The sequence below is a fragment of the Phragmites australis genome, chromosome 6 (genome assembly GCF_958298935.1).
Source record: "Phragmites australis chromosome 6, lpPhrAust1.1, whole genome shotgun sequence".
Taxonomy (NCBI): domain Eukaryota; kingdom Viridiplantae; phylum Streptophyta; class Magnoliopsida; order Poales; family Poaceae; genus Phragmites; species Phragmites australis.
The window spans coordinates 5468445-5491258 of record NC_084926.1 but is presented as its reverse complement, the minus strand read 5'-3'; the positions used below and the strand labels follow the sequence as shown (position 1 = coordinate 5491258).

Sequence of the window (22814 nt, the reverse complement as noted above, 5' to 3'; positions counted from 1 at the left end):
GGGTGCCTTTTCTTAAAAAAGTTCCATTTTCTTGTTTAGTTTACGTATGTGATACTATTTAGGTAGAGTGCCATTTTAGTCATCCCATTTCAAAACTATACTAGTTTTAGAGCTATGGTTTAGATAAATATGGATAAACTACTTCCCTTGAGGTTTCGTTTATAAAGTACTCCCTCCGATTTTTTATACTTAATGTTGTACGCTTATTTGAAAAGTGTTTAAATACTTAATGTTGGTAGTGCTAATCAATCAGCTCTTCCACCTTTGTCCTATTCTCGGATCCGAGCTTCACCAGAAACGAGCGCAAGTGAAGCCTCTCCTCCACGGGAACCCTATGGAACCTGCGAATCCCAACCCCACAACAATATCACTCATCAATTCAGTTACGCATTAGCTATCTCCGAATAGGTAGATCTCATCGGGAGCCGAGATCTTATGGGTCAGTACGTGCAGGAGATGAGATCTCTGTAGTGAGAGGAGGGGTAAGGGGTGGCTCACCGCTCGATGAGGATGTCGACGTCGAAGATGGTGAAAAGCACAACCAATATCACCTTCTCTCCGGCTTCTCCCGACGGTGGTCGCGGTCTCCCCTCTCTTGTGAATTTGGTGCGGGAGGAAGGTCTGCTGACCGAACGACAGAGGCAACAACGAGGAGATTGGACCTCTAGGACACAAAATTTTCCTCTAATGGATTGAGAATGAGCTGGTCCAGTCCACTTTCGTTCTATTTTCTTTTTTTCTTTCTTTCTTTTGCACTTCAGTCCGCAGTCGTCTTCCTCGCCTCCTCCGTTTTCCTCTCGTTGTCACTCCTCCTCCTCACAGTTAGGCTTGATTAGAGGTCCTCGACCGTTAGTCAACTCCCACCCTGTTCTCCCAGACATCGTGCATACTCTCATGAAGCAATATAAACCCTCCTCTCTAGTGGCCTCTTCCCCCTCCCCTAGATTGCCATGGCTCGTAACAAGGTGCACCCTTTCGTGTTAATCCTCATTGGTTTTATGGGGATTGTGTTTTCCTAAATCGGCCTTTTCACACGGTGATTGATTGAGGCTACGGCGACGTGTCGCGGTGGTGGATGAAGGCGGGGCATGACAGGGAGGAGCGAAGAACACGTGTGCATGACAGGAGGAATAAGGGCAAAAGGATAAAATTATCTTTACCTTGATTTCTTTGTACGGGTCGGAGACGTCAAGTAAAAAGAACCTGAGGAAGTAATTGATTTACCTTTCTCAAATTCAGAGTTCTTCGGCTACAGTCAGCTACAGTCAACTACCTTGCCGGTCATGCCAAGCCAGTGCGATGCTATCTTCTTCCCTGGCTACATTAGCTTCCAAACTGGCACCTTTGCCTCTCCCCACTTGCTCGCCACAGTAACGATGTATCCAATATCAGTGATACCACCCAACCTCGGGCACAAAACTAGTCGAGGGATGTGGCTCGCGCCGGTCCTGACATATGGGACATGAAATAAACAACATTGAAATCCAAGGCGAGAAACAAGAAAAAGCCTAGGGGTGAAACGTAAAATTTTTCTTTATGCTCACGTAGACAATCTAGCTAGCGTGATACGATCGTCGGAGCTTACCCTTAGGTAAAAAATCTTGTTCCGATTTGGTGCGTGAAATTCTTAGGTCATGCCTAACTGATTTTTTTTCCTGACTTAGAATCTGTTTTATAAAGAGATCTTTATTTTTTTCAGCATACAACGATTTTTCTTTACGATTCATTTCACGAAGAGATTACTAATGTCATTCTCTTCATGAAGAAATTATCTCTTATTTATTTTTATAAATCTTTTTAAGAAGAAGTTGTTGGATCTGTTTTATAAAAGAGATCTTTATTTTTTTCAGCATACAACGATTTTTGTTTACGATTCATTTCACGAAAAGATTACTAATGTCATTCTCTTCATGAAGAAATTATCTCTTATTTATTTTTATAAATCTTTTTAAGAAGAAGTTGTTGGAGATAAAAAAAATAAAGAAAATGATAACAGAAAAAAAAATGAGAAAGAAAATAAAATGAAGAAAAAAAAGTTGGAATAGTCTTAGTCCAAGAAATCTCGTGACCTCGAAGTTTGTTGAACGCTTCATCTGACCTAATCGGATGGACTGATCAGTCATTGACAGCATGGAACTATACTGCTATACTCGATTGATTGAATATATCCAAGTCGGGCACTGCGTGGGTGCCAGTAGCTAAAAGTCCAGTCGTTTAACGGCTGGCATGCGTGCCGACGACTGGCGACTTTGACGGCCGGGGCCGTGCGTCGGTCGGTCGGTGACACTAGTTTCTGCTCAGCCGGACGAATCACAGCGAAGCAGAAGCGAGAGCAACACTATTCGTTCTTCTAGGTGACTTGAACTGAACCGGAAGCTTAAGGGCGCATGCTTAGTTGATAGTTCCAACTTAGACTATGGCTTTTTTTTTACGAAAATCTCGTCGTGAAGCGATTTTTATTTTCTTTAGTGTTTTATCAATTTTTCTTCACAGTTTCTATTACGAAGTAATTCTCGAGGTTATTCCCTTTAGGATGAGATTCTCTCTCTCTTTTTTCACTTCGCGATTCCCCTCGAAGGAAAGCTGATCGAGATAAGAGAAAATAAATAGAATGAGAATGGGAAAGAGAATCGAAAAAGGAACAATATGAAAAAAATATAGTTGAAAATATTTATCACAGTTTATCACCTTTAAAGTTAGTTAGTTTTAATCAGTTTAGATATCTATTTAGTTTTAGTTATAATTATAATAAGATTATGTTTATGTTACTATTGTCTCACGTGTTATTGATTAAAAAAGTGTGACAATATATTTTTTTTGACGTGTCAAAATATGATGAAGATTCTAATCAACTAATTTTAGATGAATATGATAAAAAATTATAATAAATAATAGCAAAGTTAGTATGTAAACCAAACAGCTGTAATTCAAACATCTCGCTTGTCACCACGCGAACTTCTTAATATTCTGTGCCGTTTTCTAAAGTTTTGATTGGACCTTCGTACTTCGCGCGACCGACACGCCATGTTCGGGTTAGTTGCAACCACGTAATAATCAAATAGACAAGGCGCCGTGACTTCTCTGGTCCTCTCGGCTTAGCGCGACTAAACGACCCACGAGTCGAGTCTTTGTTTCGCTGTGGGGCTAGCTCTATGGATCAGTTGTATGGAAGAAGCAGATCGGGAGCATGGAGGTATCATTTGATGGTGTACCCGTGCATGACTGAGCAAGATCCAATTGGTAGGTGCCAGTAGAACGTGCATGGCTCCATCAATCAGCATCACGGATCCACCATGGAATCGGGTCCTATACGCTAATGGCGGAGCTAAAACATATTCTGCACGAAAATTTTAGGGAACCATGTGATACTAATCTATATTGTTATCTACAAATTTTTTACCTAACAAAAAATTAATCTATATTGGTATCGGGATATTTTGGATGTGTTGACACCCAAAATACCTCTAGCTCCGCTCCTACTACACGCAGGAATGGATGATAATAATAAGTGGGTGGTACATGTGCATGTTTAGTTGAGACTTATACCGAACTTTAAGATAGGTCTTATTTGAAAATAAAAATATGCTTTATAAGAGCTCCGGTTAGTGATAGAAGGGAGAAAGAAGAATTGATGTATAAATAATATTTTATTGTTTGAAACCTATCTTAAACTTATAAGACCGACAATAGCAATATATATTTTAAAGTTCCTATTACAGTATGTAAGATTGGGTCTTAATAGACTATCTTTTTGGATCAGGATCTTTTTGCACACACTACAGGTGCCTTAGTGCTATATTATCCTGTTTTTCTAAATATTTGGACCGCATTTGAAATGCTAGAAATTTTCTGATCTACTGAAGAATTTAAGTAACTGCTTCATGAAATTAATTGAAAATTTAAGCGATATGTCAGATGGATAGAGCTGGCAAGAAGCAAATGATCGCAAACTCATAAGGTAACACAAGCGGTGTTGTATGCACTCCTGAAATTGCATTCGGCTATTCATCGCCGCTAGTACTGGTACACACGATATAATGAGGTACATGTTCGTCCACCATTGCGCTACTGTACACTCACGGCAAAAATCTAAAATTAGACAATATATATAATTGTATTTATCGAAATAGACAATATATCATCGTATTTACAATTTTAGTATTCATATTCGGCACTTCGTTTACTAAAAATTGACTTTTGGTATACTGTATCTCGAAAATAGCATATTAGGTCCACGGTGTGCATAATATGTCCGAACATAAACAGTCTCGCGCATGAACAGTAACATCGTTGCATTTGAATTTCGTTTTCCCTCTTCTTCAAAACGGTGGTCTTCTTTTATTCCAAAACTTTTAAAACTTTTTTTTTACGTGTTCCATAATCCATGTGCAACCCATTTTAATTGGATTCACCAAAAAATCATTTGTATATTTTAAACTAAAATTCTCCAAATAAGACTACTTTTATAACTTGTAACAATCGTTAGTGTCTTAAATAAATTCCTAAAAATCTAGAAAAAAATACTAATATTTTTCGTATGTGATGGAAAAATTTACTAAAACTTACTAATGAATTACAAAGGAACTCACTTTTTCATCATATAACCTAGGGCTAGGAATAATTTTAGAAATTATTCCATCACGTAATAAGAATATTAGTGAATTTTCCTAGATTTTTGGAATTTATTTGAGACACTAAAAATTGTTATAAGTTATAAAAGTAGTCTTTTTTGAAGAATTTTAGTTTAAAAAATAAAAAGGATTTTTTTGGTGAATCTAATTAAAATGGGTTGCACATGGATTATAGAACACGTAAAAAAAGTTTTAATTTTTTTAGAGTAAAAGAAGACCACCGTTTTGAAGAAGAGGGAAAGCGAAATTCAAATACACTGTTGTTATTGTTCATGCGCGATACTGTTCATGACTGGCATGCCGAATACGTCACTGTATCCTATTTTATGCATACCGTGTGTTGAATACGGTGCTATAGTGTTATATTCGGTACATCGTGTACCGAATATGATATTTTTGGGGTACGATATACCGAAGGTCAATTTTCGGTAAATGAAGTGCCGGATACGAATGTTAAAATTATAAATATGATGATATGTTGTTTATTTCGGTAAATACAGTTACATACATGTCTTCGTGAGCATTCCTATTCTGTTGGTTTGAACAAACGTGCACCCAATTTAGCGGTCTACTAGTTGGTGCTCAAGTTACAACAAAATAAAATTTACATAAAATAATATTAAATATATGTATAGATATTGCTTATATCAATGGAACTGACGAGTGATTCCTTGTGCTATCACATGGTAGATTTGTTATTTATTTGTAACTATTTTTATTTCTAATATCTCGAAAGGATGAAGGTTGGCTTTGCCTTGCATGGGTATACAAATTAGATTGTATAGCTGATAGCCCATACATTACAATGAAGACAAAAATTACACAAAATGATATCAAACATATACAAAAGCTATTGCTTACATCAATATATCTAAAAGTGTTTGGATTAATTCTACTATTACGTGGACCGGCCCCATTGACCGAGCCAGTGGACCATGCCCATGGCCTATGGTGGACTGGGGAAATAGGCCTGATTTGATCTGAGCTATTGGCTCAAGATTGGACAAGCAAGGGTAGAGAGAGAAGGTGGCGGTGGCAACGCGTCGGAGGAGTAGCAGCACGTGACTGCGAGGTGGCCGAAGGAAAGCAAAAACCTTGTCGCCAGCCTCCATGCGCGACAACGAGCGATGAAGGGGTTTTGCGGGTGCACGGGGATCTCACCTGGGGTCTCAAGTTGAGCAGACGGGTGGCGGAACGACTTAGCAATGATCTCCCATGCGATGACAACCTCATGATGTGGTGACGAGATGCTAGGGTTTGGGGGATTCAATGAGAACGACAAAAACGGGATGGAGGAGGCGCATAGGGACTCGTCCGTGGCTTATATGGAGATGGGGAGGCATAACTGGAGGTATAAGGGGAGGCGGATTCGGAGACAACGAGCGGCAAAGGGGTTTTGTGGGCGCACGAGGATCTCACATGGGGTCTCAGGTTGAGTAGACGTGTGGCGGGATGGCTTGGCAACGAGCTTCGATGCGGTGGCGACCTCGTGATGCGACTGTGAGATGCTAGTGTTTGGGGGATTCGGCGAGAATGATGAAAACGGGGTGGAGAAGGGGCGAGAGCGAGGTCGGGGTGGGGAGAAGCGGGGGTGGGGAGAAGAGTGATGTCCAGGCTCAGGGAGAAGCCGAACTGATGAAGTGGGAAGATCAAGTGGTATAGGATGTGTAATTTTAACGAAGTTTAAGAGTAATCTGTAAGATATGAAGGTAAAATATCTTGCCTGTATACTTTAAATAATAGAGATTTTATATTGTTCCAACCACCATACGTGGTGGGATTGGTTCCTTGTCTGCCATATATGCATGGGACGACTGGACGAAGACCCGTCCCCAATATCATACTGAGTGGAGACCAAACCACAGCATATGTCTGTTGTGACTCGTGATCCTCAGCCGATCGAATTCGTATCTGACGGACACCACAAATCACTGAAGAATTAGATTAGCTGCATATTTAACTAGATATGATAACTTTGGTATCAGACGTCCGATGAGTAGCCTAAAAAAACTAAGGTACGAAATGTTAAACTTTAGAGGCGCATGTTTTCTTAGACAATGTCAGAGGAGCATGTTAGGATCATTGCAAGGAAAATAGCGAATTATGGCCCAACCCGCCACCTGAGTTCTGAGAAAGTGAATGAAATTTAGGTTCAAGAAGAATAAATCTGGGCCTGGTTAGCAGCTAACTCCTGGTCCAATCGATCGAGCTCCTGGGCCAAACAAACAGAAACTGTCCTGTCTCCTCGACCTCGGCCGGCCCTGACGAACCGGCCCTTGAACTCCAGCCGTACGCCATCAGCCCATGTGGCACTGCCCCCTCGTTTGGCATGACGGCAGCATCGATGTGACCTGTTGGGTGCAGTCGTTTCTGCCTTCTGGGCAGGGAGCAGGCGTAGGCCGCCAGACTCTAGTCTAGTCAATGCACGTAGCCTGACCGGGTAATCTCCCGTCGCCTGCAGCATGTGACCTACCGCCCGACCGGGTAATCTCACGTATCAGCTGTGGCCGCTGTAACGCAGTGTCAAGTGTACACGTCCGGCGTGTCCTCTGGTGATAAATGTGATTTCGAGCGTCAGTGCTGTATATGAGAAATCGCATTGCACTCAATTACTCGGGTACTAGCACTGGTACCACCACTGTAGAATCTCCTTGACGTGTCGGTATGAGTACATGTGGAAAATCTTATTCAGACAAGTACAGCGTGTGTGGGGGTGTGGGGATCACTGTTCTATCTGACAGGAGCGAGCCATTAAGAGGCATGGTGTACAGATGCATACCTAATTTTATTTGCAATTTTTTATATACTATTATATATTAGTTATTCAACTATTAGCAATATACTAGGTATTATATGAAGCACGTAAGAACGATATAACCTAATTGTCTAAGGCCACGCATCCACGCCCCATGGCCTAGTCCTCATCCCATAGGTATATGTCCTGATCTGACGTCTAAGCGCCTGAGATGCACAGGCATGAGCTCGGTGTGAGATATTGAGATGGAGGGTAGAGACAGCATGGTCGCGAGCACGAGCGAAGGTGGAGGCGGGATGGGGCAGTGGAGGGGGTCACGAGACCAACTTCGAGACTGCATTCACACTTTGGGAGGGTAGCGCCGCAGACTGATAATAGCTCATCCAACGCCAGCCTCTCCATCACATCCATGGAATGATCGGGAGCATTAGTTTGATTATTTCTCCTATTGTTGTTAAGAGCTCTAATCTGCGATTAGCCCGGAAGGAAGGGTGTTCAAAATTGTTGCTTAGTTCATTTTTTCGGGGGAGAGATGTTTTCTGGTTCTCTCACATATTTTGTTCTTGGTGCATGTACATGATTATATGTCGTGAGTTCTTTGTCCTATAAGACAAAACGTCTTAAACACGAGTCTCACTCAGAATCTGAATCCTCTCCTTTGGAGGATCCCAAAAGAAAAGGATTAAAAAAAATCATGTTATTTCCTATGAAGCTTCTGCACTCTATGCATACCACAAATACCAATATGCTAAGCAAGTAGAGCAAACAAGATTCTGCATAAAGTCTTAACAAATTTAACTGTATGTTGAAAGGAAATAGAAAAGGAGCACTAGAAGAAGCAACTGTGGTCCTGCATCACAGTGGACCAAATCGTATGGAGGGTGAGGTATGTGCTAAATTGAATGGAAGTTATCCTAGCTTTTATGATTAGCCTTTGTGCATCGTCCTTATATAATGAGATTGATTTCCTTGTGAGTTGCCAATGTTACCATTCTAGATATTGTATTTGTTACATGAATGCGAACTTTACATGATGTTCTCACATTGGGGGGGGGGGGGATTGTTACTTTTTACCTTAATATTTTATCATAAATTGAGGTGGTCAACTAGAAATAAGTGAAGCTAATTTGATATGTAGAAAGTTGAATTATGGCCTCCATCGTAAATAGAAACTCGAATAAGATTATCCCTCACTTAGGTCTTGGAGCTTCTGGGAGAAGCTTAACCTCCGTTAAAAAGACATTGAAGTACTGTTAAAGGTAAATATAAGTTAATATTGTTTGCACTAAACCATGTGGCAAATTTTGACTTGATTTAGTTAATATCGAACTGGTGAATTTCATAATTGGATAAATAAGTTCTTTTATATTACCTTAAATGTTATCATTATTATAAGCAATTTTTACCTTTCATAATCGGGCACTGTATTTATTGTTCCCTTTTCTTGTTTTTGTTGTTTAGTATTTGTAGTTATCGAAAAAATCAAGCTATATGTAATGCTATATATACATCCAAATTCAAAATCTTGAATCCGTCTCTCTAAGTGTCCTCTCCTTGTGAGGTCAATGCAAAAAATAGCAGTACTGTCCGTGCCCGTGCCTCTGCCTCTACTTGTGAACGGAGTACTCAGTACGACGCAACGCTGCGTGCGGTTTATTACACGACAATAAATACAGTAAAATTAGTCGTACAGCAAACCTAGCTGCTTATTATAGCTGTAGCAGGGCAGAAAAGGTAACGAAAACAAGAAGAAAAAGATGGCATGGCATGGCATCACATGAAAGCCAGCCTCTACTGATGTCCTGACCTTGTGGCAGCAGCATGGTACCACAGACCTGCTGCTACAGTGTATCCCTCCTCGCTGCTGCATGCAATCCTTCTGCTGAGCACCGGTACAAAAATGGAGGGCCCACTCGCCGCTGCATGCAATGCTTCTACTGAGCACCGGTACAAAAATGGAGGGAGGGCGTAGCCTCAACCGGAAGGAGCTTTTGCGCCCATGGAAAAGGAGGCGCGTCTCCGGGTCACACAATGGCATATGCATGCGCACTTGCACAGGGTGGGAGCTCTTTTTTAATCATGACCTGACCCCTGCTCCTCCATCTTTTATCAGCTCAGTTCACGTCGGTCCGAAACGAAAGGAGGTCGAACTGTCCAAGTCCGGCGGATGGGAGAAACTGAAATCAAATGGGAGCGGAAGAAGGAAACAAAGGGTGCTGGACAAAGGCTGAGGGAAAAGAGATTCTGGTAGTATTACGTAATACTAGTAAATTATATAGCCAGCTTGTCAGAAACTCAGAATACGGAATATGCAGCACTTTGCTTGTTGATAGGAAATTTAAAACTGGATGGCATGGCTGCAGGGCTGGTCAGAGGGCGAGTGAGAGGGAGAAGCTGGGCATCATGTCACCTATTTTGTTTATTAGTGCTGCTTCCTGCTTTCAATTCTTAGTGCTGCTTCATGCTTTCAATTCGATGTGTTTTTTGCTCTACCAGCCGCATCCTGTTGCCACCTCCCAATGACTTATCCTAGTACGTACAGCTCCAGGCACGTACCAGGTATAGATAGAAAAACCCTAGCCGTGCTGACATTTCAACCATCACGAGAACTGAAGAAACATATGCGCTCTTAGCTCTTACACTCGCAATAAGCAGAGTCGATTAGTTGCATGATCAGCGCCATCGCTAGAGTCACTCGTGGGTAGCACGAGTTCATGGATTCGTGCATGACTGTGGGCCAATGCAGGCAGGAAAGGTTTGACATCATCTCGTGGTTGACTCCCAGAGCCGTACACTCGGATTACTGAAGCACAGTACTCGGATGGTGATGAGAGAAAGCTCCTTCAGTTGTTCAACAGTAGTGGTAGTGTGTTGTTAGGAGTTGTGGCAGTAGTTATTGCGTCCTTCCCCAACCAACGCTGATCCAAAATCGCGTCCGTTTGCCGGGGGGGGGGGGGGGGGGACGAACGAGTACTGCGCTCCTACCGGTCCGTTTGCTCGATTCATTTGTATCGCCGCGTGATTTCGTAAGGATTTTCTGGTTGGGCAGTGCTGCCTGTACCTGTGCTACGTGTGGTTGAATTCAGGCAACCTGCGTTTAAAACATGTGAAAATCTCGTTATTCAATTAGAGGTTGACAGTTTATTTATTACAGAATTTTCGTGCGCGATTAGATTAACATCCTGCTCAAAGAATACGAGGGCTTGACTAACATTTCCCAGGGGACTGGCTTAATTCTGCAGAGAAGAGAAGCAAGTTTGACCAAGGGTTCTTCATCAGCGGCTGACATGGATTCTGCACTGGCGCGGCGGGGCGGGCCGCAGAGCCGAGAGCCGGTCCCAAACACCGGGTCCACGGAAAAGGCGCCAATCGCTACTCCAGATGCCCCTGCTGCTGTACTTGTGTCCCCATCTTTATTGCCCGCAGTACCCCTCCGTTGCATTCAATTCCCTCTCACCGCACGGCAACAAGAAAACAAAACAGAAGCCAGCATGCGGGGCAGATACGGTAGTTGAGCCAGCACGATGTGCACATTTATACTAATCATCACCGTATATTTTACATAGTTCGTAATAAAAATTGACAAATTTTACGGTGGTCTCAGATAAATTTGAGCCATCTATTTTTTGATCGGATGGTCTAGATTAATTAGAATACTACCCGTTATTTAGAGGTAGTATGAGTAGTATATGAGAGGAGTATATGTAGTATAAGGGTATTTTGGGAAAAAAAGAAATAGCATGTTATTTATATCATGTAAATTCATATGTTTAATATTTAGATTGGCCTGAATGTTGATTATTTAGTTGAACGATTATTTAGGAATTAGATATAAAAAAAAGATTGCAGTGCCCTTCAATAGTATGATGGGTAAATATTAATACTACTGTCGTAATTACAGAAATATCCAATCATATGGACGGTCAGATTAAATTTATACTAACTCCTGTATGGAACACCGTAAAAGAGCTCTAAAAATTGGCCCATTGTCTTCGCACATTTTCTATAATCTATAATATAAAAAGTCACAGTTAATTAACCAATTAACCAACAACATACTACCACATATTATCCATATGGTCTTATTTGATTGCAGCATATTTTTTCCCTTCAGTTTACTCTATTTTTAAAACTTAAATTAAGAAAAATAATCATCACAAAATTATAGCTCTTAATAATATATATCTGCAACTCGCACGACCACTAAATTCAATTATCATATATATAAATCTGTTTTGTTATGCTATATTTTTTATTTCCTCGGATTCCACCTGCGGGTGAAGTTGCTAGTGGCTTTAAACGCCTCGGCACCTCCCCTTCTCCTTCCCGGCTCCCTTCCCCCACGGTCGCTGACCGCCGCCGGAGGTCGCTTGGTCAGGCCGCCGTAATTAACCTCGGGAGCGCGCGGATTAGCGAGGGCGGCGTAGTGCCATTCTACTGTTGCGGGAGGCGTTTTAATTGCGGGCGTGCCACGCTCGCTTGTCCCGAATATTTCCTGCAAAAAGCGCGATTCCTCCCCGCGCTTTTGATTAGCGAGGGAGCGAGCGCGACATGGGTGGATCAACGCTAGCTTCCACAGCCGGGGGGGTGCTCCGGTACCGTGGCCTGATTATTTAATGCGGTTTATTTATTAGTAGTGCTCGAGCTAGCTAGTGGTCGTAGGCGTAATTATTTAAGGCAGCTGTCGCCGCTGGGAAGTCGCGAAAGCTTCGCCTCTTTTGAGAAGCTCAAGGCCACCACCTCCGGCCTTCTAGTCTCCTGCTCCGCGCCGTGCTGGCTTGCTGGTGGTAGTGGTAGAGCCTGCCACTGTCTAGCTCGGCGCATTTCCACAAGCACATGGTGGGCATTGTGCGGGGGGAAGAAGAGGAGGCGGAGCGGCAGTAGATTTGGGGATGGGAGGGAAGTACTACGTGGCGAGGAGGAAGGGGTGGAGGGGCTTGGCGGCGGCGGCGTGGGTGGTGCTGGCCGTGGCGTGCTCGGCGGCCATGCACTGGCACCTGCGGCAGGAGAGCATGGACCGCGCGGAGGAGCGGCTCGTCAGCATGTGCGAGGAGCGCGCCAGGATGCTGCAGGAGCAGTTCGGGGTCACCGTCAACCACGTCCACGCGCTCGCCATACTCATCTCCACATTCCACTACGAGAAGCTCCCCTCCGCCATCGACCAGGTTTGAGAGCCTTCGCCTTTCTTCTTCTCGCGTGCTGCGGCAATGGCGGGTTCCTGAGATCCAGACATTGCTCTCTCCGTCCCCTTTTTTTTCGAAAACAAAAAAAATGTAGAGATTCTTTCCGGTTTGTTGATGCTTGCAGTCGTTGCGGTGCTAATCGTTTAGCGCAGCATTATTGTTGTGGTTGGGTGGTACAGGTGGTGTTCATCATCTTGAAAATGTGGCATTCCTGCAGGGAAAATTGCCAAAATGCAGTGCAGTTGATTGATTCTTTGATGAAATACCATCCCTCTTTCACTGATATATGGGACCATCTGTGCCAATGACATGTGGAGTGCTTTTATGCAAATCTGCACTTTGGGTTTTTTATGCTTAGAGACGTCGGTGAACTGTTAGGTTGGCAGCGCATTGTTTGTTTATATAGTGGTTAGCGATGTTCTTTAGACAACTATTTTGTTCTCTTGTTTATGCTGAGAAAGGTCACTGTCGTAGAGATGAACTAATGCATTTTTGAACCGTAAAGCAGTTAAGAGTTTATTTCCTTTTATCCTTGATTTATACTCCAGTTAGGAGCATGGGTTTAGGGGTAGCATATCTGGTGGAAACAGCCAATATGTTGGAAATATGATTTTTTTCATTCTGAGCCATCTGAATGAAACCCCTCCAATCCCAGAGCACTCGGCACCTGCACCGTTCTTCCCCAGTCCTCCACCCCTGTGGCTCACGGTACATTCTCCACCTCTCTATTCCCCTTCCCTTCGAATGTTCCCGCAAAATCCCAATCTGTTTCTTTCCTCCAGTAAGTGCTTCTTCCACATATCGAGCATGCTTTTGAAGTTATATCTGTCCTCACGATCATCTGGTACTCAAGCTTCCCCAAACTCGAGACCGGTTTCTTGTGTTCCTCCATATCTGCAATGCGCCTATGTCTTAGGACGGCCGGAGATCGCAAGATTCAGGTCAAGTCCAAGGTTGCTTGTTCTTGTTGTTTTTGGTCCAAGAAACTGAACTGTTGAAGATTTTCTTTGGTTTGTTGGCTGTGTTTCCTGTTGATTGTGAGCAATGCAGAATGGCGGATACATTAAGAACATTTTCAATGTTTTGTGCAAAGCATGTTTTGATTTTTTTGCCCGGAGATTATGATTATCACCACCTGTACACATTCTCTAATCCATTCTGGCAAATAAAAATCTGAATATATGCAAGGGAGTGTGCGCAAGAAGGATTCAATAAGTCGTTACCCATATAGCATCAACCGTTGTCTTAGTGCTATAAATCCAATATAGCAGTTGTATTGGTGTAGCATTTCTCATCATCTTTTTAGTTGGATCTTGTGAGTTTCATCTCTAGCCTACCCCAACTTGCTTGGGACAAAGGTTTTGTTGTTGTATTGGTGTAGCAACATCCATCTTGGCAAACCAAATTTCAATCCGTGCTTGAACCAACTTGGACTGAGCTGATTCAGAGGAGGACGAGATCTAAACTTCACAATGCACAAACCGAGATCTAACCTTCAAATCAAGATGAACCAAACCAATTTTGAGAAGGAGACAAGAAAGTTCTGGAGATTTTGCCAGGCCACGTGTGCTAATAGGAGAAAACCAGGGTGGGCATTTAAAGTGACGACCAGACCCAAATCGCACTAGTGAGTGAAGAACACTGCTTGGGGTTTGGATGAAACTTGAATGAGTGGGAATTAGATTGGAAGAAACACTATGTGAAGGTGTTTTTTTACAAAATGTGTGTCAGGTTGCGGGTGTTTTGCAAAAGAGTGTGTTTATGAGGTAGGTAGGGGATCTGTGCACATCCTGGTCGCTGGTACACAATCGGATGGTCTATAATGGAATTTTCACATTTCCAACTTATATGCCATTTGCACCTGATATGTTCCCTGGGTTTAGGTGTATCAACATGGTGAGGTATGTGAAGACACATTCTTGTTTTTGCTACAAAGAGTAATGCAGTACTCCGTTTCAAGGTCATATTTGTATTTCTGGATCGATGATGACTTAAACAATTTTTTCTTTACAAAACCATACAATTAAGGGCACTTTAACTTTTCATTTTAGCTTTCTTGTTTTGGATGCCTCTTGTTGCTTACAAAATGGTGCACTTTTCTTGTATTTTACTCTCCATTCCTGACTTCCTGTATCCAATGTAGGACACTTTTGCAAAATACACCGGAAGGACATCATTTGAGCGGCCACTGCTGAATGGGGTGGCATACGCTCACCGCCTCATCCATCATGAGAGGGAAATGTTTGAAAGTCAGCAAGGATGGATTATGAATACAATGAAGCGGGAGGCTGCACCTCGCCAAGATGAATACGCCCCAGTGATTTTCTCCCAGGATACAGTTTCCTACCTGGCACGCATTGACATGATGTCTGGGGAGGTGCGACCACTTGTTACTTGATGTCTTCAATGTTCATTGATCTTAGTTCACACGGGTCACGGGGTGCTTTTGTCCATTCAATGTCTGCTTTAGTGAAAGTAATCCATTTGTTTTCAATGCAGGAGGACCGAGAGAATATTTTGCGTGCCAGAGCTACTGGCAAAGCAGTGTTGACAAACCCGTTTCGGTTGCTTGGGTCAAATCACTTGGGAGTAGTTCTCACCTTTGCTGTGTACCGCCCAGATCTACCTGCTGATGCATCAGTTGATCAACGTGTGGAAGCAACTATTGGGTGAGACGATCTAACTACTATCTTCCAAATATTATCACCTGTATGGTTGCATGTAAGTAATCATTCATTAGTATGGCTAAAATGTGAGTGTACAATAGGGAACTGATGTGCCGGATAATTTGACTATGTAGTATCTTGTTATCACATTGATGGTTCTTTGAGCAACACCAAACTCCTTGACATATCAAGTAACATGCTGCAAGTCTAAAACATGGAGATGTGTGCTAGTGCTCATTACTTTCTGCTACTAGGTAATAGGAACATGAAGTTTCCTTTCTAAAAATAGGCATAGTGTGTCGATGATTCATTTAGCAATATAGGGCCCTTGTACTGGTTGCAGACTGTTTGCAATTTGCCTCTCTGAAATCAAAATTATGCATTTCCACTAGTCTACTCTTATTTCGATGAGAATAATTTGTTGTGTGTTGTCCACTAGTATGCATCTGTTTGGTTATTGTGGTCAAATCTGATCAAATTCCTTGCTAACAGGTATCTTGGTGGAGCCTTTGATGTGGAGACACTTGTGGAGAATTTGCTGAGTAAACTTGCTGGCAATCAGGATATTGTGGTGAATGTCTATGATGCCACAAATGCTTCAGAAGCTATGGTGTTGTATGGACCTCCAAGTTTGGACAATGAAGTGCCCCTCTTGCATGTTAGCATGCTCGATTTTGGAGATCCGTTTAGGAGGCATGAAATGAGGTGTAGGTTGGTAGCCTCTATTCGTGACTCTTAGATTTATTGGCTGCTTTTGTCTTCTACTAATGTTGGCAACTTTTGCAGGTATCGACAAAAGCCTCCTATGCCGTGGTCCGCCATCACTAATCCTTTGGGCACTTTTGTCATATGGATGCTTCTGGGGTATATCATTTGTGCTGCGTGGTCTCGATATGACAAAGTTTCAGAAGATTGTAGAAAGATGAAAGAGCTCAAAACTCAGGCAGAAGCTGCTGATGTTGCAAAGTCTCAGGTTTGACATATACTTTAGTGCTCTATATTACTAGGCATTCCAGAATATATATGGATTATATATTTATGTTTGTCTATTCGCTTGCAGTTCCTGGCGACTGTATCACATGAGATAAGAACACCTATGAATGGTGTCCTTGGTACGTATGTGTTGTTTTAAATTTTTGATACCTACATAATCTCCAATTCAAAGCCTGGCAATCTAAAATTTCTACCATGCAATGTAGGAATGCTGGATATGCTTTTGGGAACAGAGCTGACTCTGACTCAGAAGGATTATGCTCAGACGGCTCAGATGTGTGGCTGCGCATTGATAACACTGATAAATGATGTCCTTGATCGAGCAAAAATTGAAGCTGGAAAGTTGGAGCTTGAGGCAGTGCCTTTTGACTTGCGTTCTCTCATGGATGATGTTATTTCTTTGTTTTCCTCAAAGTCAAGGGAGAAGTGTATTGAGGTATCTTTCTGTTAATGCTTAAAGTTTGAAAAGATTTTTCCTATGCTCTCATATTCACAATGGATATGGATTCAATTCTACCCTAGTTCGTGGCTGAACAACTAGCAGATACTGCAGTTCTGCACACACCGATCTTTCCCTATAATTTCTTTCAAGTAGCAGTCTTTCCTAATTTTTTCCTTCTTCGTGCAGCTTGCAGTATTTGTATGTGATGACGTTCCAAAAGTTGTTATTGGAGATCCTTGGAGATTTCGACAGATACTGACAAATTTGGTGGGCAATGCTGTCAAAGTAAGCAGCCAGCTTTTGGTATCATAAGTCGTGGCATTTCATATGCTTCTTAACTTTGTATTCTGCTACTGTCTGAATGCTTTGTAACTTCAATTAATATTGCCTAAAGTCTTTATATAGTTCAGTTATCAAACACATTTAGAAAATACACTGAGATATCTATCGATTATTCCAGTTCACAGAGCAGGGCCATGTATTTGTGCGGGTTTGTTTGGCTGAGAACTCAAATGTGGAACTTAATCACGTCCTACATGGAACCATGAATGGGAAAGATGGTAAATTTGAGTCGACAGCTAATGGCGCCTTCAATACTTTGAGTGGGTTTGAAGCAGCTGATAGACGAAATAGTTGGCAATATTTTAAGCTCCTGCTCTCTGATAAAGAGTCACTTTTGGATGAGCTTGAGAGTGAAAAATCTAATCAAAGTGAGTCTGACCGTGTCACCTTGGTGATAAGCATCGAGGACACAGGTGTTGGGATCCCACTGCATGCACAAGATCGTGTTTTCACACCTTTCATGCAGGCTGATAGTTCAACTTCAAGGAACTATGGTGGTACTGGGATTGGTTTAAGCATCAGCAAGTGCCTAGCTGAACTTATGGGCGGGCAAATAAGTTTCACTAGCCGTCCTTTCGTTGGAAGTACATTTACATTCTCAGCTGTGCTGAAGCGCTCATACAAAGATACTTCAGGTGATTCAGGAAGGAGCTTGTCTGAGGCACTACCAACTGCTTTTAAGGGTATGAAAGCCATTTTGATTGATGGGAGACCTGTACGCAGTGCAGTCACAAGATATCACCTTAAGAGGTTGGGAATAATTGTTCAAATTGTGAATAATATGAGTGCGGGACTAAAAGCTTTCTCTGGACAAAATGGAGCAACCATGTCCAGGTGAGTTTTCCCTTCAAATATTTTAATGCTGAAAATAGAACTGGCTGTTGAGACCATAGAAGTTTCAGCTTTCTCTTCAACCAGTCCTCTGATAAAGTAGGGGCCAAAAGTTAAAAACAAAGGTGACATAACAATTTTACTTAATGTCAGGGACAAATTATTCTGTATTCACTTTGCAAAAAAAGCATAAGAGTCTAAAGAACCAGGATCATATTGTGATTCGTTAATTATTTTAAAAGATAAAAGAAAACCCTCTAAAAGCACCAGAACAGATGCATCGATAATATCTAAATTTACAATTTACGTCATCATACTGTATTTTTTTTGTATTACTTGTTAAATCACCATCATTATTTTCTCGCAGAGAAAAGGCGTCCATGCTTTTCATTGAGAGTGACATCTGGAGGCCCAAGACAGATGTTCAGTTATTGAATTGTCTACGCGGGCTCAAGAATGGTCAGTTATCTGAGGTGCCCAAGGTAGTTCTTTTGGTCACCTCTGAAGCTGACAAGGAAAAATATGGGTCCACATTCGATGTTGTGATGTGTAAGCCTATAAGGGCAAGCACAATTGCTTCATGTATTCAACAGTTGCTCGAAGTAGAGGTGCCTGAAAGAAAAGAAAATCAAAATCGACCATCATTTCTTCATAGCTTGCTGGTTGGGAAGAATATATTGGTTGTCGACGATAATAAAGTCAATCTCAGGGTTGCTGCAGCTGCGCTCAGGAAGTATGGTGCTAAGGTTCATTGTGTTGAAAATGGCAAGGATGCTATCAGCCTACTTCAACCGCCACATTGCTTTGATGCATGTTTCATGGATGTTCAGATGCCAGAGATGGATGGGTATGTAAACTTTCTGGTTAACCCAAAAAATGCTTTGTTGTGTTAAAGTTAACTCAAATTGACGTTATTCCTCCATTCACCACTTATCCATGATTACTTTCTTTAGGTTTGAGGCCACTAGACAAATAAGGCAAATGGAGATGAAATCAAATGAGGAAAGAAAGAACAAGCTGGCATCTTGTGAAGGTTCAACATTTGTTGAGTGGCATTTGCCTGTTCTTGCAATGACTGCTGATGTTATCCAGGCAACTTATGAAGAGTGTATAAAATCAGGAATGAATGGATATGTTTCAAAACCCTTTGACGAGGAGCAGCTATACCAGGCAGTCTCCAGGTTAGTAGTGGGGACAACTGATTCGGCTGTTTGATGGTCAGGTCAACGGAATGGATCCGATGTCTCATTAGTAGGAGCGAAGCGTCACCATCTTTCTTCTGTCGAGCCGACTCTTAACTCTTACGAACGTCTGACATGACTTCTCACAACACTAGATGAAAAAGACGAAAGTGCCATGAGCTAGCTATGCATCACAGTTGAAGTTTCAATGGTAGCCCAGGGGAGTGATAGGTAGATTTCCCCGTAGTTCTCTTCTCTGTTGTCTGTAGGCTGTTGTATATTCTGTCAGTCCATTGAAAATACCGCATCTTTTTGTTGCACTCTCTAGTATCAAAGTCCCCTGGAAACTGAAAGTAAGTGATGACCTGCTCAGTTGTCTCCTTCGCATGTTGTATGAAATTGTTTGTATTCTTTCAGTTTGAAGGAAAACTGGACCTGGACTTGCGTCCTTTCATCCGCGAAATATCAAATTTGTTTGTTTTTCTCAATTGTCACCTGTGTTCTGATCGACTAGCGCCGCATCGTTTTTCTGCTTTTTTAGTGTACTCAAGTACTGTCCCGGATGCAATGCAAGCATGCCAGTCTCGGCTGTTTGGCCCTGTTTGGTTTGTTACAAGTGTGCCCAACGTGGTCAAGCTAAATTTTGGTAGTTTTGACCAAATTTGGTCACTATTTTGTTGGGTGCAAAAATTTGGCTGGGCACCCCCTCTCATTTGGCTACCTAGTACATTTTGAAGGTCAATGTCGACCAAAACCTTGGTCACCAAATTGGCGACCCAGATTTTTGGCATACTTGGCCTTCACATGGCAAATTTGCTTTTAAACTGTGACTACTGATTAGCACTGTTAAAGTTAGCCTCGGCCACCAAAGATCAGTCGGCCGTGTGGGCGAGGACCAATTTACATATTCCTGTAGCATGTCTGGTTGGCTGATTCCGTTACAGCCCCCCTGTATAATTGTGTCGTGTTCAGTTAATCTGATCCTGATACAAGTGATGATGCCCAAATCTGAAATGCCAGCGCATTGCATCGTGTTACTCTGGGAACCGGACAGCACATGGAGATGCATTTTTTATTTTTTATTTGTCTCCACTTTCATTGAGCTTGCCAAAGGAGCTCCATTGTGGTCGTGTAATTGCCGTGTACATCAATCGCAAAAAATGAAGAAAAAAAAATGTTCTGCGCATCATGTAGGTACCAGTCCGTGCACCGAACAACGACCAGATGCAAGGGCCGGGGTTTTAGGACTATGATAGCAAGCTAATCACCGCAAATTCGAAGCTAATCACATGCATGGCCACAATGATTAGATTAGGGATCTTTAGTTAGCTGACTAGAGCAATATCCAATGTCAACAAGTCGTTCTGTTCTTCTCAAATCGTCCGTCACCTGTGATCGTGTCGTGGCCCCGTAACTGTGTTGCACTTCTTATTGTCACCGGTTGTTGAGCCAAATACCGACCAGCCCCAACACCATACCGGAGCTCGGTTGGAGTTGCGAACTCGCGGAGCTTTTTTTTAGCACGGGGAACCCATTTCCATTACCATGTAACGGAACCACGAATATTGTTCAGACTCGCAACTCCAAGCGATAATCTACTCAAGCGGTAATCTACTCATCTGTATCCACGCTACGTTAACTGAAACTCGCATGCTACTGTCTACTACCATTTCAAGGTACCACCAACTTGGTACACTTGTGTGTAACCGATTCTTATCAGGGCTCAGAATTTTTCGTTTTTTTCAACGGTTTTCTTCACAATTATCGTCACAAAGTGAAATGATAGATTATCTTTTCTTTCCCTTTTCGAATCCCTTCGAAAATAAGTTGTTGGAGATGATAAAAAATAAAGTAAAAAGAATGGAGAGGTAAATCAAAATGAAAATAAAATAAAGGAAATATAATTGGGATGGTCACTCGCGCGAACGAAGCGAGCACGGGGACGGAGAGCCAGCCCCAGGAGCATAGAATCTAGCAGGTGCTGCTCACCTGCAGTGCAGACAGCGTGCCAGATGCGCGATGTGCCAGCGTAACAGGCCCAATCCCCCTACAGGCAAAGTTCACATGCGTAAACTTGGCCCAAGGTTATGCTTGTCAGCGGCCTCATGGATCCACCTGCTGGGCCAATCTGCTCCTGCGGCCGCACGAACCCGGCCCGGTGCGTGCGCGTAGGTATCGCCCGACGCCCACGCCGTCCGCCCTCGCCCCTCCGCGGCCGGCAGGCGGGCGGTGATACCTACGTGCCGTGTGCGTGCGCAAGCCCGTGTGGAACTGCTATTCCGTTCCCGACACGGGGCGCTCGGGCTGCGGCCGGCGCGCGTTCTGTGCCGTGGTGGCGCCCGCGTCTGGAGCCGTAGGTCCGCGCACGAAGTCATGCTCTCTGAGGATTCCTGTGCCCTTGTCCAGGACCGACCGACGTACGTATGGTTGAACCGCACCGCACGCACACGGTAAGTTCAACGTTCCGCTGGGTCCCCTTGTACCCCGGGACTCGGACTTCGCGGCTTCACGCTATCACTTCCATCAAGGTTTCTTTCAAGTTTCAGAACCTGTCTGCGATAAGTTAGGTTGCCTTGAAACAATGAAACATACTGTATCATGCTCGAGATGTTCTATTGCCGGTATGCATGCCTGTTGAAGTCCAACGTTCCATCGAAGCATGCTAGCGAGTAACTCGAAATATGGCGACTCCTAGACGGCGGCAGTACAGGTTCCTTTCAGCTTTCTGTTCCTTGACGAAGAGACATGGGAAAATCTGGCAGAGATGTAGAGTATATTTGAAACGGAGATAAAAAAAACTTTGCTATTTTGGCGTGGTCACTTTCGTTATTGGGGCAAAGCTTCGTATGATTTTCCTCTCCTATTTTCTAGACAACCATGCAAGAACCTGTTAGTTACGGAAACCCATCAACAACAGTCTTGTGGAATACTAGCACAATCACCATCTAAATAGACTTCACTGTTCATGCTTCCGGTGGCCAGGATATTTTCCCCCAGAAACTCCCTTGACAATGCCTTCCAACCAAATGAAAATAAAAGTTCCAGTTCCTGTGTAATCCTGGTACTTACGTTCATTTGAGAACAGTTGGTTTGTCCACATTGAGCACCAACTACGCTTTAGCACTCCACTAATTGCCAATCAGCTGGACAAAGATGTCCTGCCACATTTAAAGAACTGCAGATCGAGCCGATCCTGCATGCAGATCACAAGCTGATGAACTGATCCTAATAAAGGAGATGGCACCTAAAACCAAAAACCTTCTCCAAATAGCCGAGACGAAAAGGCGACGTGTGCGCTCGCATCCGATGGTTGGTGGGATGGCGGCGACTCACCACACCACTATCGTGCGACCTACGCCAATAAGGGGAGCATAGTACCACACGAGAACAGGTGCGACGGCGACGCGAACCAAAACCGGATCCTGGCATCGCACCCAACACACGCTGCCTTTCCTTAGCCTCCACACAGAAAGATCGATCAGGGCTGAGCCAGAAGGAAAAACTATTCGAGGGGCCCCGGAGAGAGGGAGAGAGAGAGAGAGAGAGAGAGAGAGAGAGAGAGAGAGAGAGAGAGAGAGAGAGAGAGAGGGAGCCCTCGTTCGTAATGGAATAGGTATCGTTTATACAGATGCTGTTTGCTTGCATTTTGCCTGGTTTCCGTACACAGAATGTATGCTACGGAATAGATAAAGAGAAGAGTTGCAGAAAATTCTTGACAAATTGTATCACAGAGATACGGTTTGCTAAAGCTGTGTTCACACATTGAGTTCAGAAAGTGCCTGACCCTCAG

The 22814-nt window shown here is 43.0% G+C and overlaps 1 protein-coding gene across 4 annotated transcripts; it reads left to right on the top strand.

The window, feature by feature from the left end:
* The first annotated feature begins 11685 nt into the window (after positions 1-11685).
* On the top strand, positions 11686-19512 carry LOC133921286 (probable histidine kinase 6). Of its 4 annotated transcripts, XM_062366097.1 has the most exons (12): positions 13216-13277; positions 13352-13510; positions 14713-14946; positions 15069-15238; positions 15728-15946; positions 16022-16208; positions 16296-16347; positions 16435-16664; positions 16857-16955; positions 17131-17846; positions 18211-18690; positions 18797-19512. In XM_062366097.1, the coding sequence occupies exons 2-12, from the start codon at positions 13469-13471 to the stop codon at positions 19056-19058; spliced, it is 2691 nt and encodes an 896-aa protein (XP_062222081.1). In that variant the 5' UTR covers positions 13216-13277; positions 13352-13468; the 3' UTR covers positions 19059-19512. The 4 variants fall into 4 exon arrangements, with proteins under 4 accessions (XP_062222078.1, XP_062222077.1, XP_062222079.1 ...); XM_062366094.1 differs by lacking the exons at positions 13216-13277; positions 13352-13510 and adding an exon at positions 11686-12551 and having other exon boundaries at positions 15728-15940; XM_062366093.1 differs by lacking the exons at positions 13216-13277; positions 13352-13510 and adding an exon at positions 11686-12551.
* Positions 19513-22814: the final 3302 nt, after the last annotated feature.

Bases quoted from the DNA above. Each gene is read 5' to 3' on its own strand.
- LOC133921286 (XM_062366093.1), top strand. From the start codon at position 12,279: ATGGGAGGGAAGTACTACGTGGCGAGGAGGAAGGGGTGGAGGGGCTTG. The intron at 16,209-16,295 runs GTTTGACATATA...ATTCGCTTGCAG, and splicing joins CTGATGTTGCAAAGTCTCAG to TTCCTGGCGACTGTATCACA. The intron at 16,665-16,856 runs GTATCTTTCTGT...TTCTTCGTGCAG, and splicing joins CAAGGGAGAAGTGTATTGAG to CTTGCAGTATTTGTATGTGA.